Source organism: Leptonotus elevatus, chromosome 1 (genome assembly GCF_054856555.1).
Source record: "Leptonotus elevatus isolate MCC_2025b chromosome 1, RoL_Lele_1.0, whole genome shotgun sequence".
Taxonomy (NCBI): domain Eukaryota; kingdom Metazoa; phylum Chordata; class Actinopteri; order Syngnathiformes; family Syngnathidae; genus Leptonotus; species Leptonotus elevatus.
Genome location: NC_141239.1, coordinates 32,994,934 through 33,017,223, shown reverse-complemented (window position 1 = coordinate 33,017,223; position 22,290 = coordinate 32,994,934). Strand labels below are relative to the sequence as shown.

At 40.0% G+C, this 22,290-nt stretch overlaps 1 protein-coding gene across 2 annotated transcripts in view; it reads right to left on the bottom strand.

The window, feature by feature from the left end:
- The window catches only part of prkcab (protein kinase C, alpha, b), a 118,560-nt gene that overhangs the window by 24,829 nt on the left and 71,441 nt on the right, over positions 1 to 22,290 (bottom strand). Inside the window, exons 4-5 of one of the 2 annotated variants that reach the window (XM_086093281.1) lie at positions 10,554 to 10,665; positions 7,231 to 7,359 (exon numbers count right to left, since the gene is read on the bottom strand). In XM_086093281.1, the coding sequence (XP_085949407.1) occupies positions 7,231 to 7,359; positions 10,554 to 10,665 (241 nt within the window). The remainder of the gene's footprint in view (positions 1 to 7,230; positions 7,360 to 10,553; positions 10,666 to 22,290) is intronic. The other variant, XM_086093290.1, reaches the window with a different exon arrangement.

Below are 22,290 nucleotides of genomic sequence, written 5' to 3'. Positions count from 1 at the left end.
TTGACAAATTTATGACCAATATGATATTTTTTAAATGATATGATCTGAAAACTCTTTACTATGTCGTAAAAAATATCTATTTAAATATCAAACAAAGTGTGAATGTGTAAAAACTTAAAATAAACTCATTTTATTTGTTCAATAAAAGCTTAGTTTAATGCATTTTATACAGTATAGAGTTGCTGTAGCTTAAGGCTCAATCCCAATACCGCCCCTTACCGCTCTTCTCCTCCCTCAGCCCTAGAAATGCGCGTTCACAACGACAAAGATGTTTCCCAATTCTCCGTAAACTGTCGGGGGAGGGTTACAAACAAGGGCTGCAGGTTCCCTTTTCACGAAGATAGACGTCGAACTCACTAGATTCTCCCTACTACAGTCACGCCCCCTCAGCAACACAGGTGGAAGCAATGGAGGAAGTAATGACGACACCAGGAGACAACAAAAAACAGCAGGCACATACATGTAAGTACTGTAATATTTATTGAATGTCATAGTGATGATAGTGGTTTTATCGATTGTTCTGTACTTTGGCACAATTGTGCGTTTTGATAAACGCTCGCGATTGTCGCATCTGTTTACGTCACAACCAGCATGTGGCTCGAGGTGATTATTTATCTGATTAGATAGCAAGAGTATGTTCCCAATTGACCATTTGCAAACCACGCCAAACCACGCCTCCAAACACCCACAGCTCTGACATTCGGCTGAAGCTCTATTGACTTCCATTGTAAAATCGATCTACAAAACCTTTGTCAGCTTCAATAACAACTAGACCAAACAAAGTTCCAACAAGCTGTGGACCTCCAACAAGCAAAATAGTGAAGCGATGTGCCCAAAGATTGTGAACTTCGTACGTCTTCAATGGATTACACGTGTGGACGGCCTCACCCAAATCGAAATGTCTCCAAAACAAGCATTCCTACGTTTGCTCCAAGGTGAGACTATAACGGGCTAGGCTAAAGCTAACTAGCAACCGAACGAGCTAAAAGCCAGCTTTTGTCACTTTAGCTCTAAAGGCAAGATCATCCACAAAACTGGACATCAAAGTTATACTTACGACTATTCAATATTGTATATTATCAGGATATTGTTATCATTGGCCATTCATCACCTCATTTGGCGAGCATGTTCACATTTGTTCTTTATGTCACGACATTTCGTAAAAATACATGGTTGATCTTGATGATTATTAATGTTAGCTGGGTAACTTGACGTCCTAGAAGGTCGCTTACGCTTGGTCTCATACTGGGAGCTCTGTGATGTTTCATTGATTTACAAAAAATGAACTTATTTTGTTTTCGTCTTTCACGTAGCATTATGTGTTACCTCAGAGTAGATTTATTAAAAATGGGAAGCCAATGCATACTATAGACCCATTTGCCTCGATCGGGAGGATATCGTGCTTGTATTGCTCCAAAAGCACTCACTGACATGCTCTGGCAGAAGGATGTCGGACCCGAAAGTGTTAAATGAGGGGGGCGGGGCTTTTGTGAATAATCGAGAGATAAACGAGACAAAGGGTGCAGGGAGAAGAGGAAGTAATGGGTTTGAGCCTAAATGACACTGTATCCATTTTTCTTTTCTTTTCTTTTTTTACCCGAAAAACATCAGATTATTTTTCACGTATTGGATTCAAAGAGATGGCTCTTCTCTGCGTTTCTTTGTGTTTAACAAATAATTTCTTTTACTGTATAATCACTTGAATATAAATTTTGCGAAACTAATCAAGAATATTTCCGGTGTAAACTGTATATACGTACGTGGCGGGAGTTCCAAACAGAAACCCCCTAATTAATAATCAATAGAGGCTATGTGAAAGAGATCTTTTGCACCTGAGCTCAATAATTACATCCCATGAAAAATAAAAGCGGCCAAATGTGATCCCCGGTTTGGGCGGCTGCGTGCGGTGCAGCCGCGGGCCGCCAGCATGATCTCACGAAAAAGGCTTTGAAATTCAAATGCGTTGTTGCATAACAATGCCATGTGCGAGTTAAGAATGTCTGATAATCTGGATGGGGGGGGGGCTGGGGAGGGGGAGCTGCAAGGCCAAAATATGAGCTCGATGCATCCCGTCTGTGTGCTGCAAGAGATCCGAGCCAGCACGCAGCCACGAGAGCACGCACTTGTCATTTAGAGGACTCAACTTCATTTAGCCAAACACTATCAAACACTTACCTACATTTATAACCTAAATTCAATTATTTCCTCCATGAAATTATATTCATGTATTCACAACTGTCCATTCTCTTTATTTTCTTGCAGTAATTGTACTGTGTGGATTTTTTTTGGTGTCCAATCTGATTTCAGTTTCTATGTGTTGCCATGTCAATCTAATCTGCCCTGCAAGGCCAATGTGACTTCAACTTTATTCAATGGGACTGATGTTTTCTATAATTTTGTACAGCTTGCCACTTGCAGGATTGACTTTAGAAGCCTTGACAGTGTTGGAGGATTCTTCCCAAGCTGTACTTCCAACCTGAGGCGAGCCCGTCAGCCATAGCAAGTCCCACCTTGAGTGCCTGAACCTCAGATGCCCTTTCATGGTGTGTGTTTTGTATGTGTGTGTGCGTGCGTGCAGGCCTTTTCTTGACACTTTAAAATGAAACATCTGCCGATACCCTCAGGTTATTTTTGTCACTTCTGCAAGGACAAAAAAAGGGGGTGGGGGGTTGTAGTAGGTAAAGGGCAGACCTTAGCCAGCATTACAGAAGGCGGGATGAGGAAGAAATAAGTAACACAATATATAGTCACGAGTATTAGAACACATACAGGAAGTCAAAATAGAGAAAAATATTGAGTTTGGAGCAAGAAAAGCTTCTATGAAAACTTTCTACGAGGACTGGTGTGTCCAGGGCTCTGTCTGAGGGCCCTTTCTCTACATTAAGTACATTCTTTCGGCCATATTTCCATCAGTTCAATGCACATCATCACAGTTATGCAGTTGAAACTCATCCAGGGTAAGAGGAAAGAAGTGATGACATTTTTCAAGGGGATGCTAAATTAATTCAGGGGACGGGGTTAAAAAAACAAACACAGTTTCTACCCGTCAGCCTATTTTTCAGATGTTGTTGATGTTGCAAATGATGTGATTGGTGAAATCTGTTGTGATAATATGTCGGAAAAGGGTGTCAGGCAATACATTTATTTTAATCGTAATTAATCGCATGACTTAATCGCAAATTTTACATTTGTTCTAAATGTACAATAAAATGTTGACACAAAAGTGGGAAAAAAATGTTAAACTAATAGAAATATGGCTGTATCTTTTAGTCAGTAAGTTCATAATAATTCATAAAATTTAGTTAAAATTAAAACATTGTACTGCACTGTGGTCATATTTTCTGCCACTAGATGGCATAATTGCATTTGTAAGACGTCGGCTCAGTGCATTTTCTTCTCATATTAAGAGCTATCTATTCTTTAACGTGAAAAAACAATAACAATTCTGCACATTTTTTAAATTGTAAAATACAACTTCACCCCAGTCTTCCACAAATATATGCAGTATTATTAAATTTATTACTGCTCAATTTTGACGTTGACATGTCTGTGGCATTGCGACTGCAATTCCCCCATTACAGGATTTCCAAGTAATTGTACAGTAATTGTAATAAATTAGTAACTGTATTAATCATGTGTTAAAAAAAAATTGTTAAAGGAACTTTAAATTAACTGAAAATTACCACACTAATTTTGACACCAATAAAAAATAAATACAAATAAAATCCCTGAATCTACTTCTACCTCTCCATCAACCACGCTTCCACCTTCTTCCCTTACTGACAAAAATGACTCAAATGACTTTAAATCTGAAACAAATCCAGACTCAATCGTTCAAGATTAGCATATTCCAATGAACCTCATTAAGTCTCAAGCATGTGACAGCCTCTTGAAATCGCTTCAATTTTTCATTATTCGTAGTCATTATTTTACGGAGACATGGTAGGGGAAAAAATACTTTGCGTCCCCTCGCAAAAAGTTTTCCGTTCCCTCCTTCACAAAGATTGTGAGATAACGGAAAGATTGCGTTCTGTTGCAAAAACCTTCTCGTCCCCGCCCAATGAGATAACGCAAAGTTTTTTTTTTAAACGAGTTACATCCGGGTAATTTTCCGTGTGACCAAAAGCGACGAGGATGGAGTGTGTAGCTTTGCTGTACACGCTCTATCCTTGTCACTTTTGGTCACACGGCAGATGACCCGGGAAGTACATCAACTCGTAAAAAAGAAAAAAAAAGCCTCCTCTCGCAAAAAAACGTTTGCGTTATCTCGCAATCTTTGCAAGAAAACGTAAAGTGTTTTTGCGACGGAACGCAAATGATACTTTTTTTTCCATACCATGGCACCTTAGGGGCTCCTTATTATTTTGCAGCTGTGTGTATTCTGGTGAATATTTGCCAGCACTGAACAACATAATATTAGTAATCATGTCTATCACAAGAAGACCCACAAAGAAAGTTCCAACAAGATATGCTTAGAAAGTCTGCCATTTTGGTTCATAGCAGCCAATACAAACTTGCCAAAGATATTTGCCAGATTGCTACCAAATTGAAATATTTTCTACGAGACAAAATGGTCTAAATTGTGAAGATTTGAGTTTTTGCTTTGAAACTGTAATAACGTTGCTCCACGAGGTCAGAGCTTGGCTAAATTTAGACTTCAACTTAAAAACTTCCCATGTACCCTGAATGAATAGAAGCATTAATTACACCATTCAATCTGTAAAATGGAATCAAAGCCACTGAGAATTGGGGAGGGCGAAAACCATTTTAGTGCAGGGGGCAGTTCATTATTGGTCCTGACTCATCTGTACAACAACTTGGACAAGTCTCATTTCCAAGATGGCCATGCCAATGAAACCAGGATGCTCCTGCCACACGGTCATCCAAAGAGATTGAAGAAAAGCCAATAGAATCATCCAAAACATGGAAAGATTAGGAATTAAAATTCAAAGGTGACAATGAACGACGGTAATTGATGAATAAATTCAGGAAGAGTTGTGCCTCAATACATTTATCCATGTAAGGTTTTAATGGGCAGAGGAATGAAGCAAAGGGAGACACAACGTCAATATTACAAGAGGGAGAAGATGGAGAGTCAAGGGGAAATGATGAAGAGGAACGCGGTTCTGCCTCAGAGATTTGTCTGTTTTGTTGACTGGAAAGATTTAATCAAGTACAGAGCGGTGAACCACACAGAAGCCCACCACTTGTCTGAGGGAGCCAGTGGGGAGGCAACCCCCCTCCCAAGAAGCTTTGGCTGCGCTGCTCACACACTGCGGCCATTAGAGCGCGGAGCCTGAACACAAACCCAACACAAGAAAAAACGAATATACACTTCCTCTGTCTCCAGTTCTCTTTTCAGACCCAATTTTTAATAATCTTTTCTTAAAAAAAAAAAAAGATTATTAAAAATAAAATAAAAAAATTATTAAATAACATTTTTTTTTAAAGAAGAAAAGAGTATTAAAAATTTGGAATTTTTCATAATTAATCCCATGATTTCACGATTAATCACAAATTTTATATCTTTTGTAAATGCAATTTCTCTCTCTCTAGGTTTTCATACTCTTGGTGACGTCTATAGCAGTCAATGGCAGTGAATGAGTTAACCAGTGAATGATGACTTTGATGTTTTTAAAAGCCACCTGTTATCCCCTTTTCTTTTGTAAGGGTATAGCGCCATCTACCAAAGATTTTGGCAGCCCTGTTTCAGTGGTGCGTAACACACGATGTAAGATCACCCCTCCTCCATTTGCAGCTGCAAAAAAAAAAAATTCCAAGTCAATCACACACTCGCTCGCGCACTTTCTGCTGTGTGCGTTTTTCCCGTTTGAGCATCACTCAGCACAGCATCAATCACTCTCACCTCATTCCTCTGTGTGTGTGTGTGTGTGGCAGGCGGACATAGAGAGAGAGAGAGAGAGAGAGAGAGAGAGAGGAAGAGGTTACACTCATGACCCAGCTGTCACTTTGCTTTACCTCCCTAAGGGTTATTATGCTGTGCTGTTCCCCAATCCAGGTGCTGCTTTTGAGTGACAGGCTAATTTGGACGTGTCGCTCTACCGACAAATACACGTCGGACTTAGTAATACTGTAGATGTTTCTTGATGTTTTTACAATTACATTACAATTACAATTACATCTGGCTGCTAATTTGGGTGACGTGGCTCAGTGGTCGTCTCTCAACCCAGAGGTTATGGGTTCGATCCCATGCCAGTGTGGCCATTTTGAAGTATCCTTAAGGAAGGCACATTTGAAATATCTCCAAAATTGACACTATAAGGATATGAGGTCCAGAAAGTAAAAACCCAGCCACAGTTAGGCTTTAGCTACAGGTACTTCTACACACACACACAATAGGTACATACATTATTCATCATCCCGTGAGGGAAATAAAATGAAATCAACGGCAAGATATTTTGTGACTGTGATTTTTTCTGAATGGCTGTCAAAGGTATTCTCCCCTCCCATTGGCCGTTGCCTTGTTCTTTTTGCTCAACATTAAGAGCAGTTTAATTGGCCTCCTCTAATGGGGAGCTGCACTCACGCTGCTCTCCTTGTGTGAGTCATGTGTATGAGGTTGGTAACCACGGAAACGGCTACTCTATCCCTTTGGGTTCAAATGTATTGGCTGAAAAAAAAAATGGTGGTATTGGTGTTTTTTACGAGGCACTGGATTGGATTAATTGACTTCTAATTCAATTCAGTGGATGAATTTAATATGAGTTGATTTGTGTTACAAGCTTGGCCATGGAACAGATTAAACTCGTAAAACGTCACTGAGTTTCATTTTTCATTCATTTAAATGTCAAGTTGCCATAATATGTCCTCTTAAAAGCACATAATGGCAAAGAATAAGTGCACCAACGACTCCCTCATGTTTAGAGACTACATTTAGTAGTTATTTTGCTTGGAATGGCTACGTGAAATGGAATAACTAGGTCGAGGCAGCACATGCACACCCAAAATGCATCAACAGTGTCCCAGAGTGACGAGCGCATGAACAGTGAACACACACACCCAAGCAAGTCTAAAAGCCTCCACTTTATAAACATGAATGAGCATGAAGATTAGCTGAACAGCTCAGAAATCTTTCACAACATCTCCCAGTCACAGCAGGGAATGCCGCTTCCACACGTCATACTCACCCCCCCCCCCCCCCCCCCCCCCCACACACACACACGCACACATCAACAGTGCAGTCACACTGGGGCGGGCATTAAGACCGACCTGTGACGTGTAGCCTGTCGCCGCTGACCTCAATCTTGAGGAAGAGGCGACCCCGCCGCTCCGTGTGGTCCATCCCGCACAGGCTTGGCACGTTGACCACGCACTGCTTATGCACGTTCATGTCGCAGGCTGGACGTGACAACAAGTGAGGCGAAGGAGAGCGAATGGTGTTAGGTTTCGAAGAACGCAGTCATAGCATTCAAAACGGCAACTTTTGTTAGGACACAAACAGATGGAGCTACCTGGCTGTATACCAAAGAAATTAGTTCTATTTAATTCACATCTCTAGTCTATGTATTTTTGTCTTCATTGGTACAAAGTACATGGGACAAGTTATTTTGTACACACCTGCAAACATTAATGAGATTGGTGCATATATATATATATATATATATATATATATATATATATATATATACTGAGGACTCAAGAGCTATAGAGCTGCACCATAACAGAAAAATATGCAGCATCCAATAATTTGAGGCTCATTCTCTTCAACATTTCATCTTCCGTTTGGGGATTTTTTGTGTGCGTGTAATCAAATTTTCATACTTTATTTTTCATTAAATTTTTAGACTTTTCTGCCTTTCTGTCAAATTTCAGATATTTTTTTTTGCCTCTCTTCTTCCTTCTTGGAGCATTTTATGGCTATTTTTTGACATTTTTGACAATTTTGTCAAAATGTTATGGTCATTTTCGGGATTTCTTCTTTTGGTTTTGGACTTTTTATTCTTACTCTCGGAACATTCTCTTTCTTGCCCTTTTTAAATTCAATTATCTGATGTTTTGGGAAATGTCATGGTCATGTTTTTTTTTTTTTTTAACATTTTATGGTCAGTTTTAAAACTTTTTCATCTACCTATCATCATTTTCAAGTAAAATTTTTGGACTCTTGACATAAAAAAAAAAAAAAAAAAAAAAATTCATTTTTATCTAAATCATTTTATATAAAAAATTAAAAATAAATATGTAAAAATGATTAATTTCTACTATATATATATATATATATATATATTTTTTTTTTTGAGCGCCACAGGAGAAGTACTAAAAAGCCACACGTGGCTCCAGAATCGCAGTTTGCAGACCTCTGGTCTAAAAAAGAAAAGAAAAGAAAAAAAGACTGTTGTAGGCTCAGTTGTATTAAGGAATGAGAAGGGATGTCAAGTCTTTTCATTCCTTAATAAGTTGTTGAGTGCCCATTGTTTTCACCCAAACAGTTCACTCCACCTTTCTTGTCGACCTGCGGAGCCAACCCCTTGCGCGGAGACAAGGACATGGTAGGGTAAGATGGTTGGTCGGAAGAAACTTGGAATGGCCTCCCACATACCAATTTGTTCTGCCCCATTCCCATTACCATCTGCGATCTGGGCTCCGAGCAGAGACCCGCAGATGGATGGAGTGCGTAAGAGGAGGAGAGAGTGAGAGGTGATGGATGGAGATGACTTGAGAAGATAAGGGGGACGGCGTACCGAGAGGAAAGAAATGTGATGAGGGGGAGAAAAATGGGAGAATAAGAAGAGAATACATCCATTCGTCCATTTCTGCCTCCTGATCTCTGCAACTCACCATCCTTGACCATTTTCAAATCCAAAATAAAACCCCACCTATTCATGATCGCCTACACACTATAAGCACACTGCTCCTTTATTTTATTATTATTTTTTAGTCACAATTCTATTTAATCTATTTAAGAATTTTGTTTTAAATGTAGTTTTTAACTGTTATACAGCGTCCTTGAGGGTCTTGAAAGGTGCTTTCAAACCTAATGAATTATTATTATTTTCTATACAGAGAACCAGCGTTTGAGACCCACCCGTAACCACTACATCCATCAGCATGCAGCAGAGGAGAATACTCGTACCGTGGTACCCCCAAAATTTTGAGTTTGACCACATTTTTAATTAAAAAAAAGCCTATCTCTATACCTGCTCGACAACAACACAACTTTAAATAACTTTGAAATGCCGTGATTACTGTGGGAAATGTTAAAGAAAAATGAGGTGCTACGGGCGAGGCACGGGCGCCGTAGAGTCGAAACGTCGAAGGTCAAGTACGTCGTAGCTCGAGGACATTGCACGTGTTTACATGGCCTTTGGTTTATTGACTACAGGTAAATGTAGTCACAGTGATTTTTGTATTTTCCAGAATACTCCAAGCAGAGAAGTCATGACTGTTGGATATGATTGCCTGAACAGGCTTTGTTAAGCAAAGTTCAGAGCTGTTAGCAGTTTTATTTCTTTTACCCAGCCACCCCCAACCTATATAGCCTCATTTAGCAGGTTTTTGGGAACAAGGACCTGCGCTGTTTGACCAGCAGGACCATTAAGTGAAGATGTAGACTAATTAGGCTAGTTTCAAACGCTATATCTAGCTTGCCACTTTATCATATGTTAAACGGTCAGCTATTGGCTAACTAGCGGCTAGCGCAAAATCTAACGGAGCCTTCTACACCTCCCTTCTGTACTTCACAAACGTCACATTTCTTTGTCATGTGTGATATGTTGAACACTTCAGACGACAACTTATCCAAGTGGGATGGAGAAGTTTGGTGAGGCAGCACTAATTACTAGGGGTGGGAATCTTTGAATGTCTCACGATTCGATCGATTACGATTTTTGGGTCTGCGATTCGATTCAGAATAAATTTTCGATTAAGAGTGATTTTTGATTTTAAATGATTTGTTTGGCAATGATTTTTGCTTCAATTTCTAGATGTTCAAGGAATTTTAATGATCTACTCTAGTCTGACTCGCTAATGCTAATTAGCGCGCTACTCGCTGCACTTTTATCACTCAAAAGAACGGCTCCACGCTGAAAAAAACCCAAACTTTTATTGGAATAACTTGATCGTGACGTTTTCCTTCTACTCTCTAATGTGGCTACAACTTAACAGTGTATTGGACCGCGTGGAACCACACTGCCCCTCAGTGGCCAAACCGGGTACAACACGGACAGCGCGCCAAATAAAGGCACACACAGACAAAGGCAAGACAGTATAAAATAATTGAAATAAAATCGATTTTGGGACATATTAAAATCGATTCTGAATCGTACTAAATGAGAATCGCGATTCTTATGAGAATCAAATTTTTGCCACACCCCTACTAATTACCCTTTTTTGACGTGCCACTGTAATAAGGAAAGTGGTAAAGTTAGATGATGAAGTCACAGGATGTGGATTCTACATAGAAAAACATAGCTAGAGGCATTTGATTGGAAACTGCGCTGTGAGGTTAGTTTTGACCATCTCCTGTACTCCCATCTGTTCTCATTAGGGATGGTACAGAGAAAGAACCCATGGACATATGGTCGCCGTGTACTCACTGTCACATTTCATGCCCTGGTGGATGAGGCCGTACAGCAGTGAGCCACAGTGGTCGCAGAAAGTGGGACTGCCGTAGGAATGTATCTTGAATTTGTGCTTGCTTCTGGGATCCTGGAAACACGACAGCAGGAAACATGTTTAGCATATTAGCGCTAAGACATTAGTCGTTATTTAATTTCACTTAATGAGAGCTTTCATTAGCTGACAGAAGGTACATTAACCTGTTAATCCACCTGTTTTGTTTTATAATTTTTTTCTTTTCGGATACATTATTACAGGTTACATCGATCACATCATATCATTTGCAACATTGATATCCAAAAGAAGGGTTGACGGGTAGAAACCATGGCTTATTAGTAACCCGTCCCCATCGATTCTTACTATACGCATCAATCATATACATTGATTAATGGTTTTACAATTTGCTTATTTATTTAACCTTTATTCATCAAGATAAGGCAGTTGATGAACTCTAAAAGGCTAAGCTATGTGTTTTTTTAACTCATTCACTGCCATTGACGACTATAAACGTCAAAAATTTATGTGAACTATTTCTTAGTTTAACTTTTTTTTTCATTTCATTTTTTTATGAAAACCTAGAGGAAAAAATTATTGTACATTTACAACAGATACAAAAAATAAAAAAAATTGTTTTTAATTGTGAGTCAACTATTGAAGTCATGAGATTAATTACGAAAAAAATGTTTAATCGTCTGACGGCCCTTATTTTTAATTAAATTTTTTTAATTAGGGCCGTCAGGTGATTATTTTTTAAATTGTAATTAATCACATGACTTCACTAGTTAACTAACGATTAATCACAAATTTTATATCTGTTCTGAATGTACAATAAAAAAATCTAGGTTTTCATACTCTTGTTAGCAAAAGTGGATTTTTTTTAAACTAATAGAAATCGTTCAAATTAATTTTTGACGTCTGTAGCCGTCAATGGCAGTGAATGAGTTAAATCCAAGAGGTGTAATTTTTTCTTCCATGTTTAGTATGACAGTAAACTGGGAGAAGCGCTAAAAATCAGTCAACCGACTGTATCTCCAAAAAGAAATGACTTGCAACTCACGTGTGTATGATATCATGCACAAGTGTCGATAACAAGAAGAAAGAAAGCAAGAAGGGTGGAAAGCAAAAACAAATAAAGCCAAAATATCCATCTGGAAGGAAAATGTCAGGCCTTTGTCAGTGTGTGGGAATGTGTAAAGTTTGCATTCCTTGTGTGACACTTCTCTCCATCTTGTCATCCTGGAAGGTATCCCAGCATCTCCCCCCCTGTTTCAGTGCTCCAAAAGCACAATACGCACATGAATGAACACCGCCTGCTGCCAGGAGATGTCTAATTGAGCAGCTGTTTACGTTGGCCAGCACATCTGGCACAAAGATGTTTTATGCAAGCAATCGGGATTGACACTCTGATAGGGTTCCAGGAACCCAAATTCATATGATGACACTGGACCGGAGAAATTGAAGGGACTGATTACCTCTGCCAAGCATGAAACTGATCTGTTTCCATGAATCTTTGTGGAATTGTGACACGTGCAGGAAAAAAACCATTAGGTGAGGATAGGGATTAAAATGAGTCATAATAGAAGCATTTCCCTCTCCCCAGAATGCAATTGGTGACCTGTTGATCAACGTATTCTAATGAGCCAGCTGCATATCGAGTGACCCGACACAATGGTGGGAAAATTACAGCCGGCAACCCATATCTAGCACGGCACTCCAACTGAAACACTGCTTTGTATCGGGTTTTGAAACTCCACATACTTAAACCACAAAAACATGGTGCAATTGTCAAAGAAGTGGCTGGACACAAAGAGAAGAAAGCGGATGAGAATAAGGGGAGCATGTGGATATCTTCATAGGCTGTTGGCCATGATTGCTTGCCCCATTCACTGGCTGCACGTGCGCATTTCGACAAAAGAGACTCATGGGCATTTTTGATTTGCTGTCACGTTGTTCCCCTCTGACGATTCAAATTTTGCTAACTGTCTCAACTACAGTTGTAGGTCTGTGATTTCAAATGTGGAATGGCATGAGAACGAAGTATAGATGTTGTATTTGACAGGTCACTGTAAATCACATGATCTTTCAAAAACAAAAAAAGTACAATTGGGATCACCGAGCAAGATGTTGTTGCTGCCAAGACATAGCGATTTCCCACCACACACGCGAAGCTGAATGGCAAAATTCACAACAGGTGCTTTTTGGTTTCTCGGTGGCTTTCTGTGACATTTCCAGTGTCTCTACTGTAACTTATGGATGATGATCATTTGGATGATGACTGCTGATCAATTGTTTGGTGCCATCTTGGTCTCATGATGACAAATTGTGAACATCATGATGAAGAGGCCTGTTTAAATACCTACTCTAATTGAACCAGGAAAAGAATTGGTCCATTTACGGATCAAAGATTTAGATTTTTGCTGCCACTACTAACTTATTCAAAATGCTATCGGTCAAAATGGGTCACGTTTAACTGCAAAGGTCCCACTATAAAATGAGTGCATCTTCTGATTGATTACCACAATTATACAGTGACTTAGCAGGCCCACGTCACTGAATACAAATCACACGAGGACCTGCGAAAAAGCTGGCAAGACAAAATTCGAAAATTCTAATTGGCATGAGGCTTTGCTATTTTTGCTCCTTGGCACCAGCTCACCTTGAGGGAGGAGGAAAAAAAAAACCCAGATGGTGCGGTAATTCATGTGTTTGGGCCTCCTGGGTCTTCCTCCATATTTTGGCTCCTTAGAGCTATTCAGCATCAATAATTGTGAGGATAGTCAATTTATCCTTAAAAAGCCTTCTTTTTACTATCCAACTCCAGTCTACTTCTCTCGTTGACATTATCAACCTGACGCTACTGCAGATGAAAGACTTAAAAGTTTCTCACATGTACGCCCCCCCCCCCCCCCCCACTGTCTTTTGTTACAACGTGCAATTCTGCATTTTAAGATAATTTAAGATCCTGCGGAAACTTGAGGAAGTCAGGGGTAAGACGTGAATTGGCAGTGCCCTTTGGCTGCCAGTGTTTATGGACTCACTCGTATGCATGCTTTCGTTTATCTCCCCCATCCCATGTAGATGTGCACAAAGCTGGAACAGCGCATGTATACCCATCTCACCTCATCTGGCCCACATAGAGTCAATTCACCTTCTTTTCACTACCCGTGAAAAAATTTTCAAGCTACGCTGGTCACTTTTTTTATTTTTATTTCAGGGCTATGTAAACTGTGATTGCAAAGAAAGAGAACATATTGTAATAAATAAATAAATAAATAAATAAATACTTAGCATTTTTGGTATACAAATAATTGGGTCTCCAGAGTGCCTGCCCACCCAAATGTGAAATTAAACAACCAAGTAAATCTTAAATCTGCCCAGTTCTGAAAATATGTCTGTGAGTGAGCCGTTCTGCGCTCTTGCATAACAGTGACGCTAATTTACATAATGAACGCCCCCGCAATGAGCTTCTCTGTGCATGACTTGATCAGCTAGGCTAGGCAAAGATCCAAAGGCACTTTCAAGAGATGGTCGGAGTACGGCAACCAGATTACACGGAAGCGCGACCGTGTCAAAGCTGAAAGGTAAGCAGAGCTGCGGGGTTATTAGTTTAGCATTAGCTAACAGCGATGTGGGGGTGGGAGGTATTTGTGTTTGCGGATGTCATGCACCACACCACGATGTTAATTAACAAGTGTAATCTGGCAGTTCTATGAGTGGTGTTAAATGTTATAGCGCCACCTGCTGCTTTGGCATGCACTTGACAGCCTGCAAAAGCATTTTCATGTGGACATAGGATAGTTTATTTGGTGCAGATGAAGTCGCTTTTGGGGAATGTTGGGGAGATATGACTCCTTTGAAATAAAGCAGAAGAGGAGTGGGACTGACTGTTATGAATGAGTCAAAAATGTGACACATCCACGAGGCCATTAACTGGCACTTTGGAGGATAATTTGCCTGTGATAGAATCAATACTTATAATTTTTCGTATAATACACCATATAATTTCTTGTAATTATGTTATGATTTCATATAATACAGCGAATTAAACTTGATTCTGTGAAGCAACAAAGAGACTCCAAAGTACAATTCTCCAATTAACACGGCATGAATTCTTTTGGAATGTGTGAGGAAGCAAGAGTAATCAGCAAAAACCCCCGCACAAGCATGGCGAGAACATGCAAGCATAAAATAGATAAATACAAAAACATACATTTTAGCTCCACTCAAAAGATCCTGAGTTGACATTTGAACCATGAGCCCAAGTGTCCAAAAGCGACTGAAATGGACAATCGTGAAAAAAAAGCACATTTGACAACTTGCACCAGGCAGTCGACTGTTGGAATGATTGGCGAACAATGTCTTGATTAATCAGCAGCAGCCAAAGAAGAAGCAGATTGTCCTGATTGTGCGAGAAATAAAGAAAAGGGGGCATGTTTGAGAAGCTCTTGGCTCCATTTACTGACTGCACACCTGCATTCGGGCCACAGAGACTCTCCGCGCTTTGCTTATCCACCACAGGTACATATTGCTGGCTTTGGGCAGAATTGTCATTTTTCCAAAACCGTCAAAAATGGCACATTTGTTGAGGGGGGGTCGTGGGGGGAGCGGGGGCTGTGGACCGATGGGGTGCCTGGCGGGCCTGCCGTGCCCCGTCCTGCTGCGTTGGGTTGGGGGCGCGGGCCGTGTTGGGGTGGGGAGCGCTCCTGGGTTTGCTCACTGGCCGGTGGGGGTTGTCCCTTGGCGCTGCCGTGGCCTGGGGGGCCCTGAGGTGTTGCGCTTGCTCTGTCCTGGCAGGGGTCGACGGCTCCCCTCTTTGGTGGAGATTTTCTCGCATGCCAGATCCACCACACCAGCATCTATCGAAACTCAAACACAATCTGCTTCTTCCTCAGGTCGTTGAATCGGTGGAGGCTGATGTCTGTGGATCTCACTCTGCTTCGTCTGTCCTTCCTTCCTTCCTTTCCTCAGTCTCTCCTTTGGTCTCTTGAGGTCTCCCTAATTTGTTGGAATTTAGATGTTTCTGGGGTTGGTGAAAGACTCTGGTTGGTAACCCGGTGGGTAGTAGGTAATGTCTGGTCGGTGCTGGATTTCACTTTCCTTTCTTTTCTTTGATCCTTCCTCGGGTCTCTTGACAACCTCACGACTCTAGCTGGATTCTGAAGTATTCGGTTTAGGTGAACGGTATGGGATTTTTAATTGGTTTTAGGTGAACTAATGAATACACACTCACACGCACGCACACATGCATACTCACAGACACACACATGCACATACTCACCCACATACAAAATAAAAATTTATTAAAAAAATACAAATATGGTGCAATGATGATGACATGTCAAATCTGTAAAATTACCAAATGAACAATACTGAGCTCTCCAGAAAAAAATAAAATAATAAAATAAAATGTAAATGTTTTTTTTTTGTGAACATCTGTGCAATACAAGATTTCGAATTGAAAGAAAACTGGAGGCCGACGGTCAGGCACTCATGAAAATCAGTTCCTTCTAAAACATGTCACTTTGATGTGCAGCGGGCCTAACATGCATGTTTTTGGTATGTGGACTGAAGCTGGAGTACCAGGAGAATACACAGAAGTTCTTGCAAACAGCCCCCAGGAAGGCCAGATTTGGCAATATAACCCAGGACTTCAGAACTGTGAGGCAGATGTGCTAACTACTCGTGCTACCTTAGGGTGAAAGAACTTTCTTTTGTCAGTTTTTGTTTGGGAACTAACACACAAGTTAACTGGGAGTCATATAATGAGTCCTACAGGGTACGCGTCGCTGTACCTTGAGGAACAGAAATGGACTCCTGCTGCAGTTCTGAGAATGTGCAAGCCTTCAAGAACATTTGGCCCTAACCCATCTATAATGAGGCCATGCACCTGCTCAAAGAATGATTCTTTGAAATTTCCACAGCGCACTTCCCTCTACCTCAGCCACTCGCTGATGTGACTCCCCCGTGACTTCTCTCCCCCTCTCCCAAAATGAAACCCAGGTCCGTTTTGCCCTGGCCGAGGACACATCACAAACGTGAACGGTGACAAGCTGACAGGACGCCGGGACGTTTCGGGAGCCTTCCGAGCGTGGCCGTGCATGCGCGCAAGGTCATCGCTTTGAAGGAGATGAGGGACGTGGAGATTGGCTGCACATGATCAATGGTGTCACTTGAGGAGAGTTATGTGTCCTACGCTGATAGAACCATGACGCTGCAACCCAGAAGGAAAAAAAAAAAGAATGGAGGGAGAAAGAACACAAAATGCATCCGTCTATTCCCTTGAGACAGTCGATACAAACTGGTAACTTTAAACAAACATTACTGGAGGGTTTGTACGGTTTCGACTTGTGGTGTAATGCTAGGCTAGCTACATGAGTTGTTCCAGAAATGGAGATCACTTCAGGCACCAGAATTTTTGAAAAATGGGCGATTTGTTTTGTATGTTTTCAAGAAAAAAACGGTCATTTTCGGTTAGTCTAGCTCAAACATCAATGTTGCACTTTTTATGAGAGATCTTATATTTCATTATGTCAGGGTGACCAAAGGTACTCTTTTGGGAGGCCTGACCATTTTCTTACGTCTTGTTCGGGCGTCCGGAGGTTTTAAAAATTCATGAAAATGTTTGGTTGGCATTGCGTGAGTAATAGGAAGTGAAGTACACTGTGTAACCACGACTGGTACCACAATTTCAAGGCCGGGGCAAGTGTCCTCTTTTTTTGGGAAATGGGAATATGGTCCCATATGCTACAGATACGCAGTCACCTGACAAACATATATATATATTTCATAATTAATCCTAAATAAAACCCTCGACATTAAATAAAATGAAACCTGATTTGAATTACTCTTATTACAGCAACAGGGTTGCAAATCAATGCTAACGTTTTGCTCAAGCGTATGCTAGCTCTGCTACCTGCTATGCTAACCGATCAATAAATTTCATAACTTACATAATTGCATTGCTATGAGTGAAACAAACAAATAAACACAAAACTGAAAAGAGGACTTTGCGTCAATCTAACCATAGTCACAGAGCAATTATCTTCATGATGCCACTATTGCTAAATTATGTGGTTCATTTTTCATTCACTTATAATGGCTAAAAAGGTTTTAGTTAATGGGGAGATTGAATCTGTCTTAAGAGACATTACAACTATTTTAAATATGCGATAAAACAAAGTGCTTTAATAATAAGGAAGACATCAACAAAATTATACCCAAAAAGCAGATTTAAAGCTCACCTCATCTATTATACTTGAGTAACTAAGTTAGTCATTAAGAGAGCGGCACAAGATAAAAGTAGTGCCTGTGTGCAGTGGCGAATGAATCTGTGTGTCATTGTCAGGGTGGGGCTATGGCCAGCAGCAGCTTCTGTGTTTTAGTATTAAAGAAATGGTTGATAAGAACATTGACAATGGTGGCTCTCCTTTCTCACATGCATGGGCATTACAGTTACTAAGTAACCCTACCAATGAATGATGGCTTTAAAAAAAAAAAATCCCTGTATTTACAGTAAGCTGTTTCGGATCCACTGAAGAATCCCTCATGTGTAGTGTTTCGCCGATGGGCTGCTCGTTCTGTTAGATAGCCGCATTTGTTATGTGCCACCTCCGATTGTGTGCCTTTCTAGTCTTGCTAGTGAATTAAACATGAAAAGGCATTAGGATATCAAGCACAGCGTTCATTCGCCGACTCGAGTGCACACACAGAGCAACGAATGAGCTCATTAGGGGGAAGTGATACACGGAGCCGTCCCTAAAGCATGCCCACTGGAATAAAGTATCGCTTGATTTTTCAATGATGAGATATATCGTCGATTATGGGGATGATGTCGCCGTAGTTCTCAGATTGTGCCATGTATAATATTGGCCAAAGCGGAGAGAAAAACAGAGACCACGCAGGTATTTGGCCCTTTATCATGGCCCCTGTTGGTCTAATTAACGGGGGAGATCCATGTTTACATGTATGCACACTGCACCTTTCATCACAACCCAACTTTCATCATCAAACACGGTGTTTAATGAGACCAACAAATGGGATATGAAGCCTGTTTCACATGTGCCTGGATAGACCTTTTCAGAATTTTTGCAAACAATAGCAGCCGGGCTACATCAAATGAAATAAATGACAACAATTTGTGGGATTACACATGAATATTGAAGTGTATGAATTATTATTATTATTATTTAGGCAGACTTAGATGCTGTTTTAAGATGAACTTGTGTCTTTGGGTAATTTGATCATGTCCCAGGGACGAACTGGCCATCAGGAATTTGGGGAATTTCCCAAACGGCTGGTCCATTTTTGGGTGGAAATCCTCATTGAAGACATTACTCTGCATTGGTCAAATGACAGGTTTCATGGAAAGGAGGTTGCTTAGCCCCAAGGACAGGGCTGGGCAAATTCGGTCCTCGAGGGCTGGAGTCCTGCAGGTTTGGGATGTTTCCCTTCTCCAACACAGCTGATATATGATCAGTTAATCCGCAAGCTCTGCATAAGCCTGATAACGATCCTGTTGATTGGAATCAGCTTGTGTTGGAAGAGGGAAACCTCGAAAACCTGCAGGATTTGGGCCCTTGAGGACCGAGTTTGCCCGCCCCTGCCCTAGGAGGGACAGATAAAAAAGGAACACAATACGGTGTAAAAGTTTAAGTCATCATTAGACTTGAAGTGTTATTTTCGTCAGTATTTTGATATGGTATACAAACACATGAAAATTTACCAAAAATATATATGTACACGTTGTCTACTGTGTCCAAAAAATGAAGTGTGTCTATCATTTTCAATGAAGATACATTGAATTAATTATTAACTGATCAACAGAGAGGCAAATGTCATGAATTTGGCTCAAAGCACAGTAACTGTTTGCTTCCAAATGCTTCTGAAGTCACATGTTACATTTTGGTGCATATGTGACTAAAAGGAAAATATTACTCAATGACTTCTAAATTAAATATGAAAGTAATATTCAAATGTGAATATTTTTTATTTCAGGTTAAAAACTATGCTTTTCACCATGCCTATGATTGAGATCTTTCAAAGTTTTGAATCCCAAATTATTTGTATTTTATTAAAGTTTTATTGACTAATTTGAGTCATCTCTAAAATTTGTTTGCGTACTTTGTAGGTGTCTTCAGTTCTTTTGAGGTTGTTGTTTTTTTTGCTTTTAAATATTGCACTTTTAATTATGTAAAGCAGACAGAGTTTCCTTGTGTATGACGTGCTATAGTGGCCTGCCTTAAATTTGTTTTAAATATCTCCCCTTTCTGTTCATTACTCTCAAGTTAAATTAAATGAAGCACCTTGACAGACATGTTTCATATTCACAATATTAACCCATATGAAGTTTTATGATTTTTAGACTCTCACTGTCTGCTTCACAAATTGATTTTTTTTTCTTGCAAACTGAACTCGTTTACACTCACGTCTCCAATAGGTATCGCTCTCCACTCATCGTGCTGTTTCCTACAATTCGACATGGGTGGAGGATTAGTATTGTCACTTATATTATTATCACCATTCACTGATGACAACCATAAGTGAATGATCCTTTTACTTTAGTGTGAATTGAAGCATAAAGTTCCCTCAAAAAACCCGCTCCATCTGTATATCAGCCAGGAACTTCACATGCATTGTAGAGTAATTATTAGACAATATATAAAATGGGACCTTCTGCTTTTTGCTGGGCCGTGGTCACAGCTAACTAATTGTTACTACCAGCAGACAGTGATGAAGACTTATTTTCTTCTTCAGAAACTTCCCTCCTTATATCCATCATGACTCCCTTTCTCGGCCGTGATAGACAATGGACGTTAATACCGGCGGGTTAGGAGGTGGCAAACAAGCAGGAAAACATGGAATGGATTATCAGTATAAAGGAAGTTCAAGTGGAATGGATTAGAATTGGATAACAAAACATGACAATGGCTCTTGCTATCTACTAATCAATTGATTTCTGATCACATAAGTAATTAATTACAGTCCATCCGTCACATTATTTTCCTCAATGCTGCTTGTAGTTGGCATATTTGGAACACTTGGCTGACAGAAGCACGTTCAACTATAAATATATATATATATATATATGTATATATTAGGGGTGTGAATTGCAGAGTACCTGGCGATCACGATTCATAAGTCACGATTCAATTCCATACGATTAATCCCGATACGAATCTATAAATTGATTATTGCGATTTTTTACTTGTAAATGTACTCTGTAAGATTTGTAAGAACATTTATTTATTCATCTGAAACTTCAGGCTTATAACCGTGAGTATTTAACGGGTTGCAATCAGTTCCATGTATGAACAGCATTGAAATAAAATATTAAGGCTTAATGTTCCATTAATATAACAGTCTTCCATGCTGAAAATGTGAACCTCTAACCCACAGGTGTCAAACTCCGGTCCTCGAGGGCCGCGTCCTGCAGGTTTTGGAAGTTTCCCTCTTCCAACACCAGCTGATTCCAATCAGCAGGATTGTTATTAGGCTTATGCCGAGCTTGCTAATGAGCTGATCATTTATCAGCTGTGTTGGAGAACGGAAACATCCAAAACCTGCAGTACTGCGGCCCTCCAGGTCCGGAGTTTGACATCTATGCTCTAACCCAAAGTAAGACATTTTGTTGAATATTTCTATTTTAAAAATTAATGTGTAAACATCGATTCGGCCGCATATCGAATCGATTCGAGAATTGCGCATTGTAATATCGCGATATATTGCCGAATCTATTTTTTTCTATATATATATATAAACAATTTTTTAACACACAACCAATTGAATATATCGCGATATATTGCCGAATCTATTTTTTAACACCCCTAATATATATATATATATATATGTATATTGAATTTTTTTTTTTTAACACACAAATAATTGATTTAGGGCTTAAGAACATTTTAGGTAGGCTTGAGCCCCGTAAAATAGGTTTAACGACGCCATTGGTTTGAGGCTTGAGCTGGTGCCACCTGGAAGTAAGTGTGACATCATAGTTGAACAGGTCTACAGACAGAAGCTCCACCTCTGTGGCTGCAGTCAACAGAGGCCAGCAAGGCTTTTAAACAAGTGAAAGGAGTATCACACGTTTGAACCAGCTCAGCGGCTAATTGAGCTAAATGCTCATGATTGAGGCTGAACAGTTCAGTGTCGTTGACTTCGTGGAGAGGGTCGGCAGGTAATGGAGGAGTCCAATTACCGCAACAGGGGGCAGAGCTTCTGGTGAAATGAAATGACCACAAAAGCAATTAAACAGTTAAAGAGAAAGTGCCACTGTACATGTCAACACTCTGTCCATTCATTTTCCATTGAGCGAGGTGCCGATCCCAGCTGACCTTGGGCGAGGCAGGGTGCACCCTTGACTGCCTAATAGCACCTGAATCATATTTAAATGTTTTGGGAGAACAAGAAAAAAAAATACACACAACAAAACTCAACTAACAAGAAGAGTTCAGTTGCCTTGACTCAACCTTTGCAGATGACATCATCTGGATGACCGACAATGTACCGAGACATAAAGCAGCTCACGACACGCAATTTTTTAGCAAGCCCTAAAAAAAAAAAACTATATTTTTGAAACAGATGTCACCATAGTAAGTTAAAAATGACTCAGACAATTATTCTATTTATATTATAAACCACTTTCATTATAGTATAGTGGAGTTCTAAACTACCTTTAATCAAAAATGGACATTGTTAAAGCAACCACACACT